The sequence below is a fragment of the Pteropus vampyrus genome, unplaced genomic scaffold (genome assembly GCF_000151845.1).
Source record: "Pteropus vampyrus isolate Shadow unplaced genomic scaffold, Pvam_2.0 Scaffold311, whole genome shotgun sequence".
NCBI lineage: Eukaryota > Metazoa > Chordata > Mammalia > Chiroptera > Pteropodidae > Pteropus > Pteropus vampyrus.
Window position 1 is genome coordinate 2,412,655 of NW_011889092.1, and position 19,296 is coordinate 2,431,950.

The 19,296-nt window shown below is 40.5% G+C and overlaps 1 protein-coding gene across 4 annotated transcripts in view; it reads left to right on the forward strand.

The window, feature by feature from the left end:
* STIM1 (stromal interaction molecule 1) overlaps nucleotides 1-19,296 on the forward strand; it is a 181,420-nt gene that overhangs the window by 135,247 nt on the left and 26,877 nt on the right. For all 4 annotated transcript variants that reach the window (XR_896932.2, XR_002776663.1, XM_011377442.2 and 1 more), the window contains exons 4-5: nucleotides 10,475-10,586; nucleotides 13,854-13,969. Coding sequence is in view for 2 of the 4 variants with exons in the window: in XM_011377442.2 (XP_011375744.1) it covers nucleotides 10,475-10,586; nucleotides 13,854-13,969 (228 nt within the window). In the remaining 2 variants the exon portion in view is untranslated. The remainder of the gene's footprint in view (nucleotides 1-10,474; nucleotides 10,587-13,853; nucleotides 13,970-19,296) is intronic.

Here is a 19,296-nt window from a genome sequence, read left to right on the forward strand (position 1 = left end):
TGGCATGAGAAATATGCTGTAGGACACATCTGAGACACATCTGAGAGGCAATAGATTGTTCTAGAATGCCTGCAGCAATTCCATTATTTCTATGGCAGTATAAATGAAAAGGTTTGTCAGAATTAGGTAAATCAAGAGCTAGGGGTGTGGACAAAGCTAATTTTAGGGATTCAAAGGAGGTTAATGCCTTTGCCGGCCCGGAAATAGGCTCTGAGGTGTTATATGGGAGAAGAGCATACTGAAGTTTAGCAAGGGCTGCAAAATTAGGAATCCACTGGAAGCCATAGCCAGCTGCCTCTAGAAATTTACAAATTTACATAGCTGTTTTTTTTGTTTGTTTTTTGTTTTTTGTTTTTTGTTTTTTGTTTTGTCCTGAAGAGAGGGATAGACAAAACTAACTCAAAGCAGTTTGGGATTAGCTTGTGAATGTCCTGAGCTCTCTCATGTCCTAAGTAGGTAACAGTAGTTTTTCCCCACTGAGGGTTAGATCTGGAAGCCTTATGGCCTTGTTCAGCTAGTACCTTTAGGAGAATGAGGGAGTCTATAAGAGCTCTTTGCTTAGTTTTATTACAGAGTAAGAGGTCATCTACATACTGAACAAGTGTGGAGCCTTGGGTAAAGACTATAGAGTCTGAGTCTATTTAAAGGGTTTCGGAAAATATTGAGGGGGACTCATGTTAATTGTCTCCCTTTAAATGTAAATGCAAAAAGAAACGGGGAGTCAGAATGAACAGGGTTTGAAAGAATGCTGAGCAGAGGTCAACTGTTGTAAACCAGGCTGCATCAGCAGGAATTGAGGTAAGAATAATAGCTGGATTAGGGACCACTGGGTGGTGAGGAACTACTAAAGAGTTTATCGCTCTTAAGTCCTGTACAAATTGATAAATTTGATTCCTATCTGAGTCAGATTTACCTTTTTTACTGGCAAGATTGGAGTGTTATAAGACGGAGAAGTAAAAACCAGAACACTGTTGCAAGAAGGAGTCTTTTATAGATGCAGTTCCTCACTCTGCATCCCTAGAGAGAGGGTATTGGGCTACTGATGGAAATGGGATAGCTCTTAAAGACTCATCTTCACAGAAATTTAAATCAGAATGAGTTTCTAATAAAGAAAATAAGCAATTTGGGGCTTGGTCTGAGAGCAAGGAAATAAAAATGCCCTTTTCATTATATTTTATAGTGGCATTAAATTTACATAACAAATCTCTGCCAAGGAGATTTGCTGGTGAGCTGTTTGAAACTAGAAAGTATGCATGTTAAGAAGGCCTAATGATATTGAGGTGAGCTGAGATATGGGCAATGAAATAGGTTGCCCAGATTCCAACAGCTTGAATAGAATCAGAGGTGACAGACCCTCTGAACGGATAGTAGAGAAAGTTGCACTAGTGTCAATTAAGAAATCCAGTTCCTGATCCTCTACTTTAAGTTTAATGGTAGACTCTGAGATGTAAGTGAGGATCAGCTGAACCCATGATCTGAGGGAAAATTGTCTCTCAAGAGGAGAAAAATGGACTTTCTGAAAATGCTGGAACCTAGGGGAGTTGTTTTTCAAACTTTCCTGTCTTAAGTGCAGGACAATTTATCTTCCAGTGTCCTAGTTTCTTGCAATATCTGCAACTGTCTGGAGACAAATAGGAAGAGCTCTGAGTGGGCTTTGATTTATTCTCAGTTATATTTTTGCTTCTCTAAAGATTCAAGGTGAAGAGCAAGAATTGTTGCCTTTAATTCTACCCCCACCCTTTCCTGTAAATTATTCTCAAAGAATTATATGGCAGCCTCCATTATCACAGTTATTGGTTACCCTGACCAGCCAACCATGCTCTTTTGAATTTGTTATAGCAGAGAGAAAGTTTCCTACAAGAGCAGATATTAAGAGGTTTCTGAGCTCTGGGGCTTCTGGATTTAATGCTGTGTGTCTTTGGAAAGTTTGTATAAAACATTCAGCGTAGGTGAACCTGGGAGAAGGTCTGGCCATTTATTTCCCCTATGAGGAGAATTTCCTCCAGGAGGCCTTCTGGTCTGTCTAATAGCTACAGTGTAATCATGGGCTGGAAGAATGTCCCTTAGTAGCCAGTCAAGGTCTACGAGAGTAGGATTAGGAATAGTCACCAGAGCTGGGTTTTGAGATGGGGGGTTTTATACCAGACACCCAGAGATCCAAAAGATCTCCTGTAGGGTAAGGGACAAGAAGTTGGGGATAATTGAGATTATAAGAGGGAGGAGTAGGGGGATTTGCATTAGATTTGGTTTTTAATTTTTGTTCTAAGTCTGCCTTTTGTTCTTTCATTTTATCAAGGCATCCATTAAACCTAACCATTATACTTTTACATGTTTTCCATTCAATTCGATCCTCACATAAATAACAATAAGGCAGTTGCTTGGAAGGAGAATTCTCTAAAAATTTTTTGAAATAAAGAAGTTTTTCTAATTCAAAAGATCCATTGACAAGTAGGATCTTTCTTAGTATAGTTATTCCAATAGCAACTCAACCCAATAAGCCTTTTTATGGAAAGACCTGGGGGTAACTTTCCAGGCTTAGAATAAATTTTTACTATGGATGCAAGAAATGTCCTTGGTGAGGGCACAGATGGTGAAGCCCCCATGATCCAAAGGAGTTTCACTCCTCAGACAGAGTAGACAATTAAGAAACAAAAGTCTCTTGAGAGCTTGGCATGGCCGGACACAGAGAGCTCAGAGCCCTATTCTAACTGACTGGCCACCAAAGTGTCACTGCTAAGTGCACCCTCTAGGTGATGGGGGCAGGGAGAAAATATTCTCATTGGTCAAAAAAAGAAAACTGAAGCTCTCAAGACCTAGAACAGGACAAAAGGGAAACCCTCATTCAGTAGGTTTGACTTGGCCTTCCCTATGGATTTTCTTTCTTATGCACAACAGGCAGAGAGACACAAAGAACAGAGACTGTCTTTAGGAGGAAATGGATCAATAAAACCAAGAGTGCTCTACCAAATTTACGAATCACTAAAATCCAAGGAACTAGTTCCACAAATATTTTCTCCTGCCAATGTAAATTTAGAAAGAGAAAAAAAATTTCTCAGCACTCTCATTTTATTGGACACCCCCCTTGCCTCGCTGCCACAGACAGAGATTTTGAGGATGCTGACAATGGTAAGAAGTCTTACCTTTTTTTGTGCCAGCTTAGTCAGCTGTCCCAGGATCCCTTCGTCTGCAGTGGTCCTCAGGAGGAAGCAGTTTTTCCAGCCAAAGGGAGCAGTTTCTCAGCTAGTAAAGAATTTTACCAGCCAATGATGATCCTGCTCACAGTTCCAAGACTGTAGGGGAGAGGAAAAAATACTCCTTTTCCTCCTCTGGTTCTTTTTGGCTGGCCAAATAATCATATCAACAGGAGGCAGATTGACAAGAGAATATCAAATTTAATATTGCGTGCATGGGAACTTGGCATATATAAGAGTCAGAGATAGAAAGAGGGGTTGAGGTATGTAAGACATCCTGAGCTAGCCATGAGGTAAGGTGCCTTGGGGGCTTCAAAAGGTCATTGCAGGATGATAAGAAGAGCAGACCTTTAGTAAATGAAGTTTGCCCTGCCCTATAGATAGATCAAAAGAAGTTATTTCTGATAATCTCTTGTGGGCAAGGCCTCTGATCCAAATTCTTCTAGGTAGCTAAGGAGTGGGGGGTGAGGTGGGGCAGAAGTTTCTCTTGAGCCTGAAGCTAAAATTGCCTTTAGCTCAAAGTAATGTCAGGAGCATCCTGCGGTGGCTGGTTCTGGACCCCCACAATCCCTTGATGCTTTCATATGCACTATTTCTCCTGTCCTTCCTCCTTTGTTGATCTGGTTAAATCATACTTGACAATTAAGACTCCACTAAAGTATCCCCTTCTTTAGGAAATCTTCCCTGGAAACCACAGTCTGGGTTAGGTGCCTTGTCTGTGTTCCCACAGGCTCTTATGCTTATCTCATTGCAGTACTTAGCTCATAATTGCAATGATCTGTTCCCCTGCCTGTTTTCCCACCAGACTGCTTGAGGGCATTACCTTCTATGATTCTATATCTCAACACTTAGCACAGGGCCTGGCACAGAGTAGGCATGTGGAAGACAAAAGTTTGTCCTTGGATCTACCATTGAGTTATCTTATACAAGTCGTTTGGCTTATTCAACATTCCGAAGCCTAGGTTCTCTTAGACTCTGCAGCAGCATAGACCTGGTTTTCGCCAGATAGTCTAGTGGGCCTAGTGCATGAAGCCTAGGCCCAAGGGCCAGATTCTTTTTGCAGTGATGGTTCAGGGCTTGATATTGACATCATATTAGAAAACTAAGATTTCTGCTTCACTCTAGGCACAGATGACAAGCTGTCAGTGAGAGCCAGAAAGAAACAGAGAGATAAATCATAGGTTTAGATCACAAACTATGTTTAGGAAGAGCCACTTTGGTAAGATTCTATAGGTCTCTTGGAGTGCTCTGTATCCAGAGTAGCCAGATAAGAAGCTAGGCTTTGTGATGCCTTTTCTAACTCACTCAGTCACTTCTTTCTCTGTGCTCCCATATCACCCCATATATTCCTTTGACATAGCACCTATCATTCTATATTATAGCAATTTATTTTCTTGTATGTCTCCTTCTCTAGAAGAGAGCCCTTTATGATGGAGATCATACAGATTGATTTCTATATCTAGTAACTCACCCAGGACCTGCTAGAGTAGTAGCCAATGAAAGCTTGGTGAATGAATGAATAAATGAATGGTGACAATAATAATAGCTAATATTTCTTTAGCCCTTACTGTATGCTAGGAGCTCCCCATATCTTCACTATACTTGTATGATAGAACTCTGATTCTCACCAATTTATAGGTAATGAAAATGAGGCACAGAAAGGTTGAGTAACTTGCTCATGGTTTTACATCTAGTAAGTGGCAGATCCCAAATTCAAACCAAGGCACCTGGTTCCAAAGCCCACATTCTTAATCACTGTGCTATATCTGACTAGCTGACCAAAAGGCTGACCAAAGGCTGACCAGAGACTGACTGAGTGACCAACTAAATAATAGTGTGTGAAGGAGAGGCAAAGCACTGGCAACCTTCCTGCCAGATATAATTCTTTTGGGATATGGATTTGAATCCATAAAAGTAAGTGAGGGGTTTACCACTGATCCATTAGGGGAAAGATATACTGATTCAGGAGCCCATTTCTTACTGCTTATTCCTTCTCTGGAGAGAGAAGGGATAGGCTAAGGCCAAGGATCTGCCCTGGTATATCCATGGAGGTATCATTATAGCTCAAGTGCTAAGGAGTACTATTTACTGTTCCACCTGCCTAGAATGTCCCTCCCCCAAGTGGTCACTTGGCTTACACTTTTATTTCATTTTCTGCCCAAATGTCACCTCATCAGAGAGGCCTTTCCTGATCAGATCCGATATAGCACTGCTCTTTATTCTCTTACCCTGCTTTATTTTTTTTCATTGTGTTCATCACTATCCAACATATAATTGTTTGTTTATAGTGTTTTAGTTTGTCTCAGATCCCTGAGCATCAGGGATCTGTGACTCTGCTTTATATATTGTTATGTTCCTAGTTCCAAGAGCAGTGCATGGAAAGTAGTACTAGGTGCTTGACAGGTGTTTCTTTTTTCCAATGAATAAATGATTTTGAAGCTTGAGAGCACCTTCTTTCAAAGACTTCTATCACTTGACTTCAATAATGCCTCAGTCTCCTTGTTCCTATATGTAACCGTTGAACCTCAGACAAACTCAGTGTTCTCTGAGCAGTCTTCACAGTTTATAGTTCTTATCTTTGCTCATGTTTCTTTTCTCTGATAGGCCTATATTTCTATCCACTCAGATTCTGACCACAACATCTACCTCTTTTTGAATGAATATCTATCTATCTATCTATCTATCTATCTATCTATCTATCTATCTATCTATCTATCTATTTATCTATCTATATAAACAATTATTACTGAGTTTATATTAAATCCCAGGCATTTTCAAAAATATGGACTCATTTAATTCAACAACCCCTAGAGACAGATATTGGTAGATAGTAAGCTACATGGGGGTAGGAATCTCTGTCTCAATCACTGCTCTGTTCTCAGTACTTGGCACAGATGGCCCACAGATGACCATCATTTGTTCATTCATTCATTTATATCTATTCTTTTGTACATTCAGTAAAATTTACAGAGTACTTAGAATGATCTAGCCTTGTGTTAGACATTGGAGAATACATAAATGGAAAAGACATGTTCTCTACCAAATTACTTACGATGTAATGTAGAAGAAAGATTTGTGATTAAATAATAACAATATAACATATGTTAGAAAAGAAGTCTGTATAAAGAAAGTGCTAAGTAAGTAGAGAAGAGAGACCTCGTACTTATTTGGAAGGTTTTAGAAGAGGGGATTTTGAAATGGGCTCCAAAGAGTTTCAACAAGTAAAGAGTTAGAGCTAGGTTTTAAGGATTAGTTGGTGCTTAGTAGGCCAAGAAGAGGGAAAAAAGCTTTTATGGAAATACCAAAGACCTAGAAGTCTGAGAGCATTGTTCAAGGATGAATAAGTAAATGCTGTAAGGAACCCATGCTAGATGAGGACTGCAAAGTCAAGAGCTGCAGCAGAGACAGCCCCCAGGGAGGGCTGTGAAGTTCAGGTCATTTATGCTGGGATGACGGAGACTGTTAGTCCAGTAGTTTCCAGTGGCAGTATGTGCACTTCAAGTGGGCCCACACAAGATGGTCGATTGGGGTGCCATAAGAAAATACTTGGGCTTGTATTTATATTGCAATTATTTTTATCTCACTTTTTAATTTTTATGTTTTACAATATTCCTAATGTCATTCCATGTATCTAATTTATAAACAGATATTCATATATTGGTAATGTGTGCTCAAGTTTTTTTACAAGTAGATTATGTCACTAAAAAGGTTGGAGACTACAAATTTAGTCACCTTGTTCATTTCTCTTATGAAGGACTATTTGTTGCAGAAAACTCCAGGGGTTGACCTTCTCTGATTCTGTGTAACCATTTGTCATTTTGCCCAGCGTTCTACAGTCTTTGATCTCTCCAGGGGCTACATGGACAGGCTCAGTAGGATAAGAGACTGATGACTTTTGAAGACTATCTCTTGTTTGACTGTCTTCCTAGGTTTTGGATTTGTGAGTCATTTGGAGCCTGTATCTGTACTAAGCTCTCCTTGCCAAATGCTGTAGCATTTCACTGATAGCCACAGCGCTCTGTACCTGCAGTTGCCTTCTTCCTGACTTTGACCTAGGAATCTGTTCATTTTCTCTTTTGGAATGAGAGAGCAGAACAAGACTTAACTTTTAGGTACTTGAACTTTAGGGACAAAGGACTTTGATATGTCAACTTGACTGTTAAGTGAGCTCTTCATGCTGAGACACAGAGTTGCTGTCTGACAAGAATGAAGCTTACTTTGTTCAGATTGCAGTAACTCTGGTTAAACAACACCATGCTGCCAAGCCCTACCTAGGTAAGGCATTTGCCTAGGTAACAGAATGATATGTAGAGCACACAAAAAAACAAAATACAACTGCCTTGGGGTTTGGCCTGGCATACTGAAACCATTATCCCTTTTCCTTACAGCTTAGCTACATAAGGGCCTACTATGTTCAGAGTCCATCTCACTGGATTACAGTGACCTCCCTTATAGGCCCCTCTGCCTCACCTAATGTAGTGTTTAGAGCAGTGATTCTCAGCTGGGGACAATTTTGTCCCTCAGGAAACATTTGACAGTATCTGGAAATATATTTGATTGTCATGACTGGCAGCATGCTACTGGCGTCCTGTGGGTAAATCCAGAGATGTTGTTAAACATCTTACAATGCACAGGACAGCCCCCTACAACAAAGCAGCATCCCATCTAAAATGTCAATGGTGCAGGGATTGAGAAACCCTGGTCTAGAGTAACTCCTGCCTGTCTCCATTACAGTGTAGGGTGCAGATAGAGGAGTTCCTGCATGCCAAAGGTCTATGTTCAGGCTTGTATCAAGACATCCTCCCAGTAGACAAAAGGCTTTTGTAACACCACTGGCCTCAGGCCTTTCTAGCAATAAAAAAGTGGCCTTTCCACTCCACATGCTCAGCAGAAAGGGCCCTTTTGTCTTGGATGAGGCCGAGCTCCTTTGGCAGCAGTGTGGCAGGAGTGTGTTCTCTGTACTTTTCAGGCTAGCACTTGTCTGTCTGCCTCATGTCTGTGTGTCACTCTACTATGCCTTTATTACCTGACATTTCCAACCATAGTAAATGACCACATTTGTAATGTGTGTAGCTATGTATTCATTTTCAGGAATAATGACTAATACATTCTACTTTCTGTAATGCTTCTTTAACCTCAGCTCCGTCATCCTCCTTTCCCAAACCCTAAGATTTGAACATATCTCTTAGAAATTTATTTGTCTCTTCCCTCCAATGTATTCTAGTCTGGAATTAGAAATTTAACCAAGCAATGACTAGGCACCTTTCACCTAAACCTCTAGGATTTTGCCTTCTAGGATGCAGCTTTAGGGCACTATACCTGCTTCATTTCAGCCCCTGGCACCTTTCCCTTTTTCCCTCCTGTGCCTCTGCAAATAACTTAATCTACCTCCGAAGTTTCTTGGCTTCAGAACTTTCTTCCTGAGCTCCAGAAGCTTCTTGAGGATATCAAGAGATTGGAGCATTTTTGCCTTCATCTTGATTTCATTCAGGATGTCTTTCTGAGTGTCTATTTTGAACCAGTGCTGGGCTCCATAGTAGGGGAAGAAGGAAAATGAAGGGCCAGGGCCAAGTTTTCAACTTTTCTAGCTTATGTGAGAATGACAGAAACAACCTAAGACCTGAGGTGTGCCTACCAGAGGAATGCCTGTTTTTTTTGACAAGCATTTTAGAAGTTAACTGTCCCCATGAGCTGTACATTAGTCTAAGGAGATTATTGTTTGGAGGCCCATAGTCAGAACATTTCTAGAACTCCTCATCTAGGGTAGTCATTCTTTGAGTAAATTCTTATTGATGCCACTGTATATGAAGCTCCATTTTAGAGACAACAGGGTGAGCAAAAATGAATAGGACACAATACACACCTTAATATTTCTTAATTATTAATGGGAAATTAGACAGCATTCTGATAAATCTTAAGAGAGGAGGGTGGTGAATCTCACCATCTCATATGACTTCAAAACTTTTTAGTCTTCTTACTGCTCGCAGCAGTAGTTTTCAAACTTGAATGTACACATTCTTTGTAAGAGAAATTATCTCAGACTTGTGATGCTGACTTAAATTATTTCATTATAGTGTTATTTAAATGTGTATAAACATAAAATGACGTTTCAGTTGCTGTATAAAATTTGTATACAAATATAAGCAAAACAGATTTATACATTAAATAAAAACAAACTTCTAATCCAATAAAATGACACCTTTTTGCCGAAACTCAATTGCTCCTAGACTCTTTAAGTTAAGCATGCCTGTATTGCTGGGTGCCATCTGATGACTCAGTCCTCCTACCATCCTTCTCTATTCAAGCTACAATGCAGCTTTGATTTATATAATACATCATGATGTCATTTGACCTTCACTTGCCTTGAACTTGTGCCTTGTGTTTTAAGTTCACTTTTTTCTTTATTGTTGACTCTTGACAAAGTGTGGAGATAAATTTGTTATCTATGTGTCTAAATACCACACAAATATTAAAATTATTTTTCAAGGATTATTTTTATAATTATCCATTTAAACATCACAACATTATAATATTGAAGAATGATTAGTTATAGTGGTTCACATACAGTGATGATGTTATTTGCCATGTTGCACAAAACTGAAAAATCTATGAATAGGGCTATCTACAGGTATGCTCCGACTCAGGGCTTAAGTGATGTCATCTGTATCCATCTCTCTATATAAGCCTATATTATGTGTATATTATTCATGCATATGTGTATATATGTATACATATGTAAACAAAAACAGAATGTGTATTCCTTTCATACATAAGATTTTATGGGAGAGAGAGATGTTAAACAGATAAACATATGGTAGATGTAAGGCCAATGTGACTGAGTGAATGTGATCTTCTTCATAGCCTCTTCTTATTCTGGAGAAAGTAATAATCTTAATATTTGTACATTCTTTTATAGAATGCTTTCCTACTTATTAGTCGATTCTCACAATTCTGGGAGGAAGTAATTACTATCCTAACTTTTGGGTGGACAAACTGAATTTCAAATGTTTTATGATTTAGCCAAACTGGCAGAGCTGGGATTTGAACCAGGTCTGCCTGATTCTAAGTGCCCTGCTTTTTTCACTCCATTTTCTTCTTGTCCCAGGTAGCTGAAGATGGACTTCATGGAATATTCAGTTCTATTTAACAAAACTTTACCAAGTACTTACCATATGCCATGTTCTCTCCTGGGTTGTGAGGACAAAGACATGCATTAGACTTCACATCTGTGTAAGCAGTGCTTGGCATTCTGGAGTCATGGTTTTGTTTGTCTCATCCTACAGTATACAACTGGACCGTGGACGAGGTGGTGCAGTGGCTGATCACATATGTGGAGCTGCCTCAGTATGAGGAGACCTTCAGGAAGCTGCAGCTCAGTGGCCATGCCATGCCGAGGTCAGGAGGAGACTGGGTTCTTTGACCTGGGGGCACAGGGAGTGGACTGGGGTCAGCCTACCTTCAGGTTGCTCTGGCCGGTTAAATGAGGTTCTACGCTTTTTAGGGTGGAATCTATAGACCTCTCCTCTTCTCACATCTACTGTGCACTTGCTATAAAGCATGATGGGTATTTAGCATCCATTCTCTTATTTAATATTTCTATCAATACTGGGAATAGTACTAATAACTGCCATTTATTGCGTGCTTAGTATATGCCAGGAACTCTACTTCAACACTTTATGTATAGTATCTCATTTAATTCTTATATCACTCCTATAAGGTAGGTATTCTATAAAGATGATGAAACTGGCTAAATAACTTTTCCAAGGTCACATGACTAGTTGGAAGCAAAATTGTGATTTGAAACTAGATCTGGGCTGACTTCATAGCCTGTGCTATTTCTCTTTTCTTTTGCTGTCTTCCCCCTAGCAGCTGCCTCTTTTATTGCCCAGGAGCCTTGGGGGCTCTTTTAGCCTCCTTACCTTTGGGCTGAGCCTCCTCTCTGGAATGACTTTTTCAACAGCTGTTGTGTCTTAACTCTGCCTCCTTCATAGGCACAGTATGCTAGGGCTTGGGGTGGGAGTGGGAAAGGGATAGAGTACTACTTGGACTTCTTGTTGTGTCATATTAGTGCCATCTGTCATTAATCCATTTACTTATTCATTCAATAAATATTTACTGGGTACGTGTTCTGTGCCAAGTACTTGTGCTCGGCATAAAGATTACAACAATCTGCCCTTGCCCTCAAAGGGCTCACTGTCTGATAAGTGCCGATTGTGTATAATCTGTCATCTTATCACGTATGTGCATCTGGTTATGAGCTTCAGCAAAGGGGAAGGGAGAAGGGGAAGCTGTTGGAATGCCCATACATTGCAGTCTCCAGCCACAGAGCTACCGGCCACTGCTGTCCAGCCCTAGCTGAGTTGGCTGCTCCTTCCTGTGCTGCCTGTAGTCTCCTCTTCACAGCTTCTCCCTACTCTGGAAAGAGTAATAATCTTGATGTTTGTACATCTCTTTATAGAGTACTTTCCTACTTATTATTTAAGTTAATTCTCTCAATTCTGGGAGGAAGGAATTACTATCCCAACTTTTGGGTGAACAAACTGAATTTCAAACATTTTATGATTTAGCCAACTGGTAAATGGGATTTGAGCCAGGTCTGCTTGATTTTAAATGCCTTGCTTTTTTTTACTGCATCTTCTTCTTGCTCCATGTAATTGAAGATGGACTTCCTAGAAATCTTTAGTTCTATTTAACAAAACCTTACCAACTGCCTACCATATGCCATGCTCTCTCCTGGGCCCTGAGGACAAAGACATGCATTAGACCTCACATCTGCCTCTAGGAACTTCACGTTTAATGGAAGAGACAGGCAATTTCATAGATGACTGACCATGAAGTTCCAGGATTTAGGTTTCTTTCTCATTACCCATGGAAATAACAGTACTGCCTTATGGATCACTGGACCATTTCATCTTGAAAAGTGGCTATGGGTTGGATTAAAACTGTAAAGCATAAGATAAGAAGTCAGTTCTCAAGTAATGGGTTCACTTAGCTCTCCTGTGGCTAGGATTAGATCTAAGACCAGACTCAGCTAGGCTAAGCTCAGGAATGGAGGAAGCCAAACTGTGGCACCTTAGTGACAGCAGGAAGCATGGAGCCTTTAGTGCATGAAGTAGGGGGTGGTTCTAGGCCCAATCACTAGGCAGCATGGTATAAGGAAAGAATCTAGCAGATTTAAGTTTGTTTCATGTCTTTGCCACTTACTTGCTATGTGACTTTGGGCAAGACTCAACTCTAAGTCTCAGTTTTTGTATCTGTAAAGTGGAGCTAATAGTAAAACTGAGTTCTTAAAGTCATGAGAACTAAATGAGGTATTGTATGTAAGGTTTCAGAATAGTATGAGATACAGAGTAGTTGCTTAGTAAATGTTAGTTCCTTTCTCATTTCTCTCATTGCTTAGAAGTAGATAGCATTCAAGTCCATAGGTTTCTTTGACAGATAGACTGTGTAGAAAAGATGATACTTATTTTGATCAGTCAGATGAAAGCCAGTACACTGGTAAAACTGCTCTAAAGAGAATCCCTAAGAATTTCCAGGCTTATAGGAGGCATCTGACTTTACATAAGTTTACACAGAAGGAAACTGATGCCCCTGGTTGGGGGTGCAGGGTTCGGGGGAGACCAAGCAGCTTATGATTGGACAAATGAGTCACTCAATGATAGGAGCTGAAACCAGAAACTAGATCTCTACCCCTCCCACCTTCACTTCCCACCAGTGTCTCATTGCCTCTCTTGTAAGTGGGCTTAATTGCTTCCCAGAACTAGAGAAGGAAGTAGCTACTTCTGCATGCCCAGGCAAGAGTATAAACACACACTGTGATGTCAGAAGCTTCTTTCTATTTGGGGAAACAAAGCTATGCTTCCAAGAAGAACACTGACCATATGGAATAGTATAGTCATAAATGCTCACTGTGGGACTCAGACCAGTGGTTTTCAATCTTTCATATCTTATACCCTTTTCCTCCTATACTCACTTTGTTCCAGCAGAAGAGAAATAAAGTCCAGTTTTTCAGAGGTCATTTTCTTGTTTATAGGCCATCTCTTATTAAAGAGTTATCATTAACAGTATGGTCGAAGGTCATAAAAAAATTACAGCAATCTGGGAGTAAATTGCAGTGACTCAGATATGAGCTAATAAGATAGATGCAGTGTTTGTCATCAGCAGGTTTATAGTTAATGATTATTAAATATATTCATTATTAAATATATTTAATTAGGTTAGGATTAGGATAATTCAGAGGTCCAGAATCACTGGGTCATGTAGCATGACATTCTGACTAGGGCTGGGCAGGAGACTGCATTTACAAATGGTGGGAGTGTAGGGACAGATATATAGTGATAATCCCTACAAGGGGAAGCACAATAGAAAATTTACAATTGAGTGTGGGAATGGTCACAAATAGATAATCTTTAGTGAGTAGGATGTTCAAGAAATGGTAGACATGAAGAGAGGGGTGAACAAATTTTTGGTAAATGTTATGTGTCCCTGCATAGTCCCTGTTGAGATCTACTTGTGTAGATTCTGTGTTCTAGAATGCAGAGGGGAGCAGTCACCAAGAGCTCAAAGTCATGGAAGTGTTCCTGGAGGAGGTGGGTAATTTAACCAAGATCCTTCCTGGCTTTGCTGGCAGGAAACTTGAGCGCCTACTCTTTGCCTCAACAGGCTCGCTGTAACCAACACCACCATGACAGGGACTGTGCTGAAGATGACAGACCGGAGCCATCGGCAGAAGCTGCAGCTGAAGGCTCTAGACACAGTGCTCTTTGGGCCTCCTCTCTGTGAGTCATGTGGAGAGAAGGGCTGCTGATATGCAATGGAACCCAAGGCTGTTGGGGTGGCTGGGCTGAGGCCTTGGGTCTCCTTGGCACACCTGCAAGGCAATGCCTCCACCTTTTCCACTGATGTTGATATATGAAATGGTTTTACTTTTTGGTCCAGCCAGATATCAACATCCATTCATTAAATACATTAAGAAAATATCTGCTTTGTGCCAGTGCTGTGCTGGACCTTGTAGGAAGACCCAGAAGAGTCATATTCTGCCTTAAAGAGATCAAATGAATGTTCTAGAGAAGGAATGAGGTACACAGGAGGGGTAGAGAAGGCTTACTATTGAAGAGGTGGCATGTGAGCTCTGCCATTAAGGTAGGGCTTTATTCCATGAAGATGGCAGGAGAGGGCGTTTTAGGAGGAGGAAGCAACTTGAGCAAGAAAACAATGGCTGAAATATGTAAGGTATACTCAAGGATAAAAGTAACTCATAAGGGGCTGAATGCTATTTAGCTTTTCCTTGCTCTCATTGTGAGTATGCAGAATGTATGATCTGATTACTGGCCATCTTAAGTTCTTGGACAACCAAAGAGGACTAAGTAGGCTTTCACTAAAGCAATAGAGACACACTCAGGCCCAAAGAAAGGTATTCTCTTCAGCCAGTAGTTAGTTGAGAGAATTTAGCTACTGAAGACCTACTAGGTGGCGACAACTAACTCTGATATCCTTTTTCTTATTCTAAGTGAACTCAGGGGGAACAAAAGTAGTAAGATTCCTTAGAAAATTAGTTTTGACCAAACAGACTCTTAAGATCCACTGCCTGCCTTTTGGGAGCTATTGGCATGGGTTGAGGGTGCCAGCAGCAGAATGGTATAGTGTCAAGAACCAGTCTAGAGAAGTAGCTGGCAAGCAGGGTCAGAGGCAGTACCATAGTCCCCTCTTATCCATGGGAGCTATGTTCTAAGACCTACAGTGGATGCTTGAAACCGCAGATAGTACCGAACCCCGTATATGCTAGATACATATATATATGTATACCTATATATACATATATATATGATAAAGTTTAATTTATAAATTAGATGTAGTAAGAGAGAAGCAACAACAATAATAGACCAATTAAAACAATATACTATAATTAAAATTATACAAATGTGGCATTAAGTATAATAAGGGTTGCTTGAACACAAGCACTGCAATACCACTGCAGCTGATCTAATAATTAGCAAGGCTACTAAGTGACCAATGGGCAGGTAGCATATACAGTGAAGATATCTTGGCCAAAGGGATGATTCATGTCCCAGGCAGGATGGAGAGGGACGGCGTGAGATTTTCATCATGCTAGTCAGAATGATGTGCAATTTAAAACTTATAAATTATGTATTTCTGGAATTTTTCCATTTAATATTTTCGGACTGCAGTTGACTGTGGGTAACTGAAACTGGAAATTGAAACTGCAGATAAGGGGGGCTATTGTATAGCATTTCCCTGTCTATGCATTTGGCTTCAACAAGTGTCCAAGCTGATGTCTTGATGCAGGTGCGTCTATATCAACAAATAGAGCAAATGGTCAACAAACCCAGTATTATAGCTATTGTGTAGGTCTTTCCAGAATTGAGTTGGGAGCACAAAGTAGGGAGGAATTTTCAGTCAGAGTCCAAGAATCTTTATGGAGATGATAATTCTTGAGCTGAGTCTTAAAAGATGGTAGTGGCCTTATTAAACTGTCCCCATTAACAACTCACACTCCTCTCTTTATAATACACCACCAAGAATACTTACACCAGAAGAACCGAACCCAGCAGTAAAGGCTAGGCTACTTTTGCAAAGGCTTTCCTCTGTCACTCCTCAGGAAGGGAGGCCTTCAGCAGCCTGAAAGTTTTCATCAGTCTTCTAAGATATATTACCAGACTGTATCAAAATGAAATTTACCATATCTGAAAGGGTACATAAGATACTGGAGGTTAAAGTAAGCAAGGAAAAACCAGCTAGGGCTGGAGCATGAGAACCAGAGTACAAAGTATGGGGTCCAGGAGGTCAGAGCCAGCAAGATCCCTAGTGAAGCAGGTTAGACTGAGACGAAGACAGAGATATTTTCTCATAGGCTCATTTCATATAGCCTGTAGGTTGCATGTGACCTAACCTAAGGGAGATCAGAAGTCAGCAGAAAACTCATTTCTGAGATAGACAGGACAGGGAGGTATTAGAGCTAAGAAGACACTTTACACCCACTAGGATAGCTATAATAAAAACAAAAACAAAGAAACAAAAAATGGAAAATAACAAGTGTTGGGAAAAGTGTGGAGAAATTAGAACACTTGTGCATTTCTAGTGATAATGTAAAATGGTTCCGCTACTGTGGAAAACAGTCTGGTTTTTCCTCGAAGAGTTAAACATAGAGTTACCATATTACCCAGCAATTCCTTGCCTAGGAATGTACCCAAGTAATTGTAAAAAAAGGTACTGAAGCAAGTACATGTACAGGTGTTCATAGCAGCACTATTTGCAATAGCCAAAAGGTAGAAACAAGCCAGTGTCCACCAGTGGATGAATGGATAAACAAGTTATGGTATATAAATATAGTGGAATATTATTTAGCCATGAAAAGGAACGAAGTTCTGATATAGGTTGAAACCTCGGTGAACCTGGAAAACATTACACCAAGTAAAAGAAGCCAGACACAAAAGGTCACATTCTGTTTGATTTCAATTATAGGAAATATCCAGAATAGATAAATCTGTAGACAATGCAAAATAGTGATTGGCAGGTGCTGGAGAGAGTGGGAAATGGGAAGTGACTGGTAGTCGGTATGGGATTTCTTTTTGGGGTAATGATAATATTTTTAAATTAATTGTGCTGATTGTCGTGTAACCTTGTAAATAATCTAAAACCACTGAATTGTACATTTAAAAGAGTGAATTTTAAGGTATGTGAATTATATCCCAGTTGTCGGCATCATCATCATCATCATCATGTACATCTAGATTTTTTTGTAACTCCTGGACTTTCATATAGAGAACTTATAAAATTTGGTCTCTTAAAAATTGCTACTCACCGTGTGACCTTGTTTAGATCACTTCTCTCAGGGTGTGTTTTCTGATTTGTATCATTAAACAATTGAGCTAATGGATTCTTAAGATTCCTTTCAGCTGTGATGTTCTGTGATTTGGGAAAAAAAAGCTCTTTGGTTGATAAAGGTACTGTGTAAAAGACAGGAGGTCTATTCTTTCCTACTGCTGTCTATATCCTGTATCTTTAGGACTTCTGTGTTTGACCTTTGCCTTATCAAATGACCTATGGCAATTCAATTCTCCTGCCTAAACTTGGGTTTCCTCATCTGTAAAATAGGCCTGGTCATTAAGACTCTTACAGGTTCTCTCATTCAAGGACTCAGATAGAGCTGGGTATACTTCTGGGAGCTAAGATTTTGGAATACAGCAGCTATCCTGATGGTAAATATTCTTTTTACACTTTCCTACTGATGCTTGTTAAATAAAAAATTTGAAAATTGCCAGATAGAATCTGAAGAAAATACTAGGAATCTCTTTGCCAGGAGACTTCTGCATGGGTGGGATCATAGGACCATGCCTAGTGGGCACCTGCAAAGAATCTACTTCCCCCCCAGACTCTGTTTTCCCATCTGAGCACGGACTAACATCCCTGGTTCAGTGCTGTTCCCTGTCCAACACCCATGCAGTACTTCAGAGTAAGGGCCTGTGCTGGCTCTGACCTGTGTTCTATACCTGCGTGAGTTCTTAGGGCTATGGTTCTCAGGCTCTGTAGTAGATAAACACCCCAGAGAATCTGGGCCAGGTACAGCTGCCAGCCATCGCAACCTTGCCCAGCCTTAATAAAAACCCTGCTATTGGTCTGAGATGCGAGAAATCTCAAAATTAAAGGTTCGTTGTACAGTAGCCAGCAGAGTCTGTTGAGTGAGCAGGATCCATCTGCCTATAGCAGCCTCAGAGCTTGGGAAGAGGGAAATGGGATCAGACTGGCTCAGCACAGGGCCACCCCAGCGTCCATTTTCTGACAGAAGACATCTCAGTCCTCCTGTGTGACCATAGAGTGAGTGGCACATAGCCCTTTACAGTCTTTTCCACCCTGCAAAGTTGACTCTAAGCTTAATGACCCCTGTAGAGTGCCCCTGACAGTGCCAGTGGTCAGGTATTGGGTGTGCTCTGAGAAATAAAGGCCCAAAGGCAGTGTTCTGTTTGAGGCCTAAGCCAAGGTCTCACTCTGGGGGAGCAGATCGCTCATGGAGGGGCTTTTTCTCCTCTGTAGATAATGTCTCAGAGAAATTGAGACTCAGAGAGATGAGATGAGTTTTTAGAGGTCTTTCAGCTTTTAATTGGCAGAGCCATGACTCAAACCCAGGTCTTTAACTTATATTTCAGTGTTCTTTTCTACTCTATTATTCTACCCTCTACTTCTGTTAGAGGAAACAAGATATAATATAAAGAGTTCCAGCTTTGAAATCAAGCAAACTTGCTCTATCACTCAGAAGTTTTGTGACTTTGAGCATATACTCAAGGTTTTCTATGCCCCAATTTCCCCTAAAAAAATGATAGCTACTATTTTTAGTGTACAGTATGCCTACTGTGGTTAGTCCTGGGCTAGGGGCTACTGTGCCCTTTATACTTTTAGCAGTATTGAAAAGGGTGCAGAGAGAGACCTATGAGTAATTGTTGAGTTGGGAAAGTTGTGGCTCAGATAATAGAGAAAAGTCCTTGGTAAGCACGAGTGGCTGCCTCTCTGCAAAGCTTTCTCTGGTCTCTGTCAGCTCTATCCTTTCTTTGTCCTTTCTGTTATGTTCCAATTCAACCTTCAAGCCTTCTTATGATGCTTTTCCAGCTTCTTCCAAGGCATTCTCAACCCTTCCTTCTTATTCTCCTCCAGGAAGCCACAGCCTGCTGTACTTGCTTTTTAAAATAACATTCTGTTTTCCTGTCTGTTACTCTTTAAACTGGGACCTATTTGAGGGCAGAAACAGCTTTGTTTAGTTGTCATTAGCACTTAGCATATGGCCTAGCAAGGAAGAGATGCCAGGTGATGTATGCAAGAAGTTATACAGAAGGAGGCTGGGCTTCTCCAGAGCTATGGGACTGAGGGGAGATGGGAGAAAAATGTGGCCCAGCTTGGCTGTGGGGAGGAGAACTGCTACCTATGAAGCATCTTTGGATATGTGAGGCAGTTAAAGCACTTTGGGGGCTATAACCAGGAGGAAAGAGAGCCCAGGAATAGCTCTTACAGGTTAAACAGACACCTCAGCACAGAAGGCTAAGTAAATGACAGCAGAAATTCTTAGCACACATTTTGGCAGTAAAGAGTGAATATC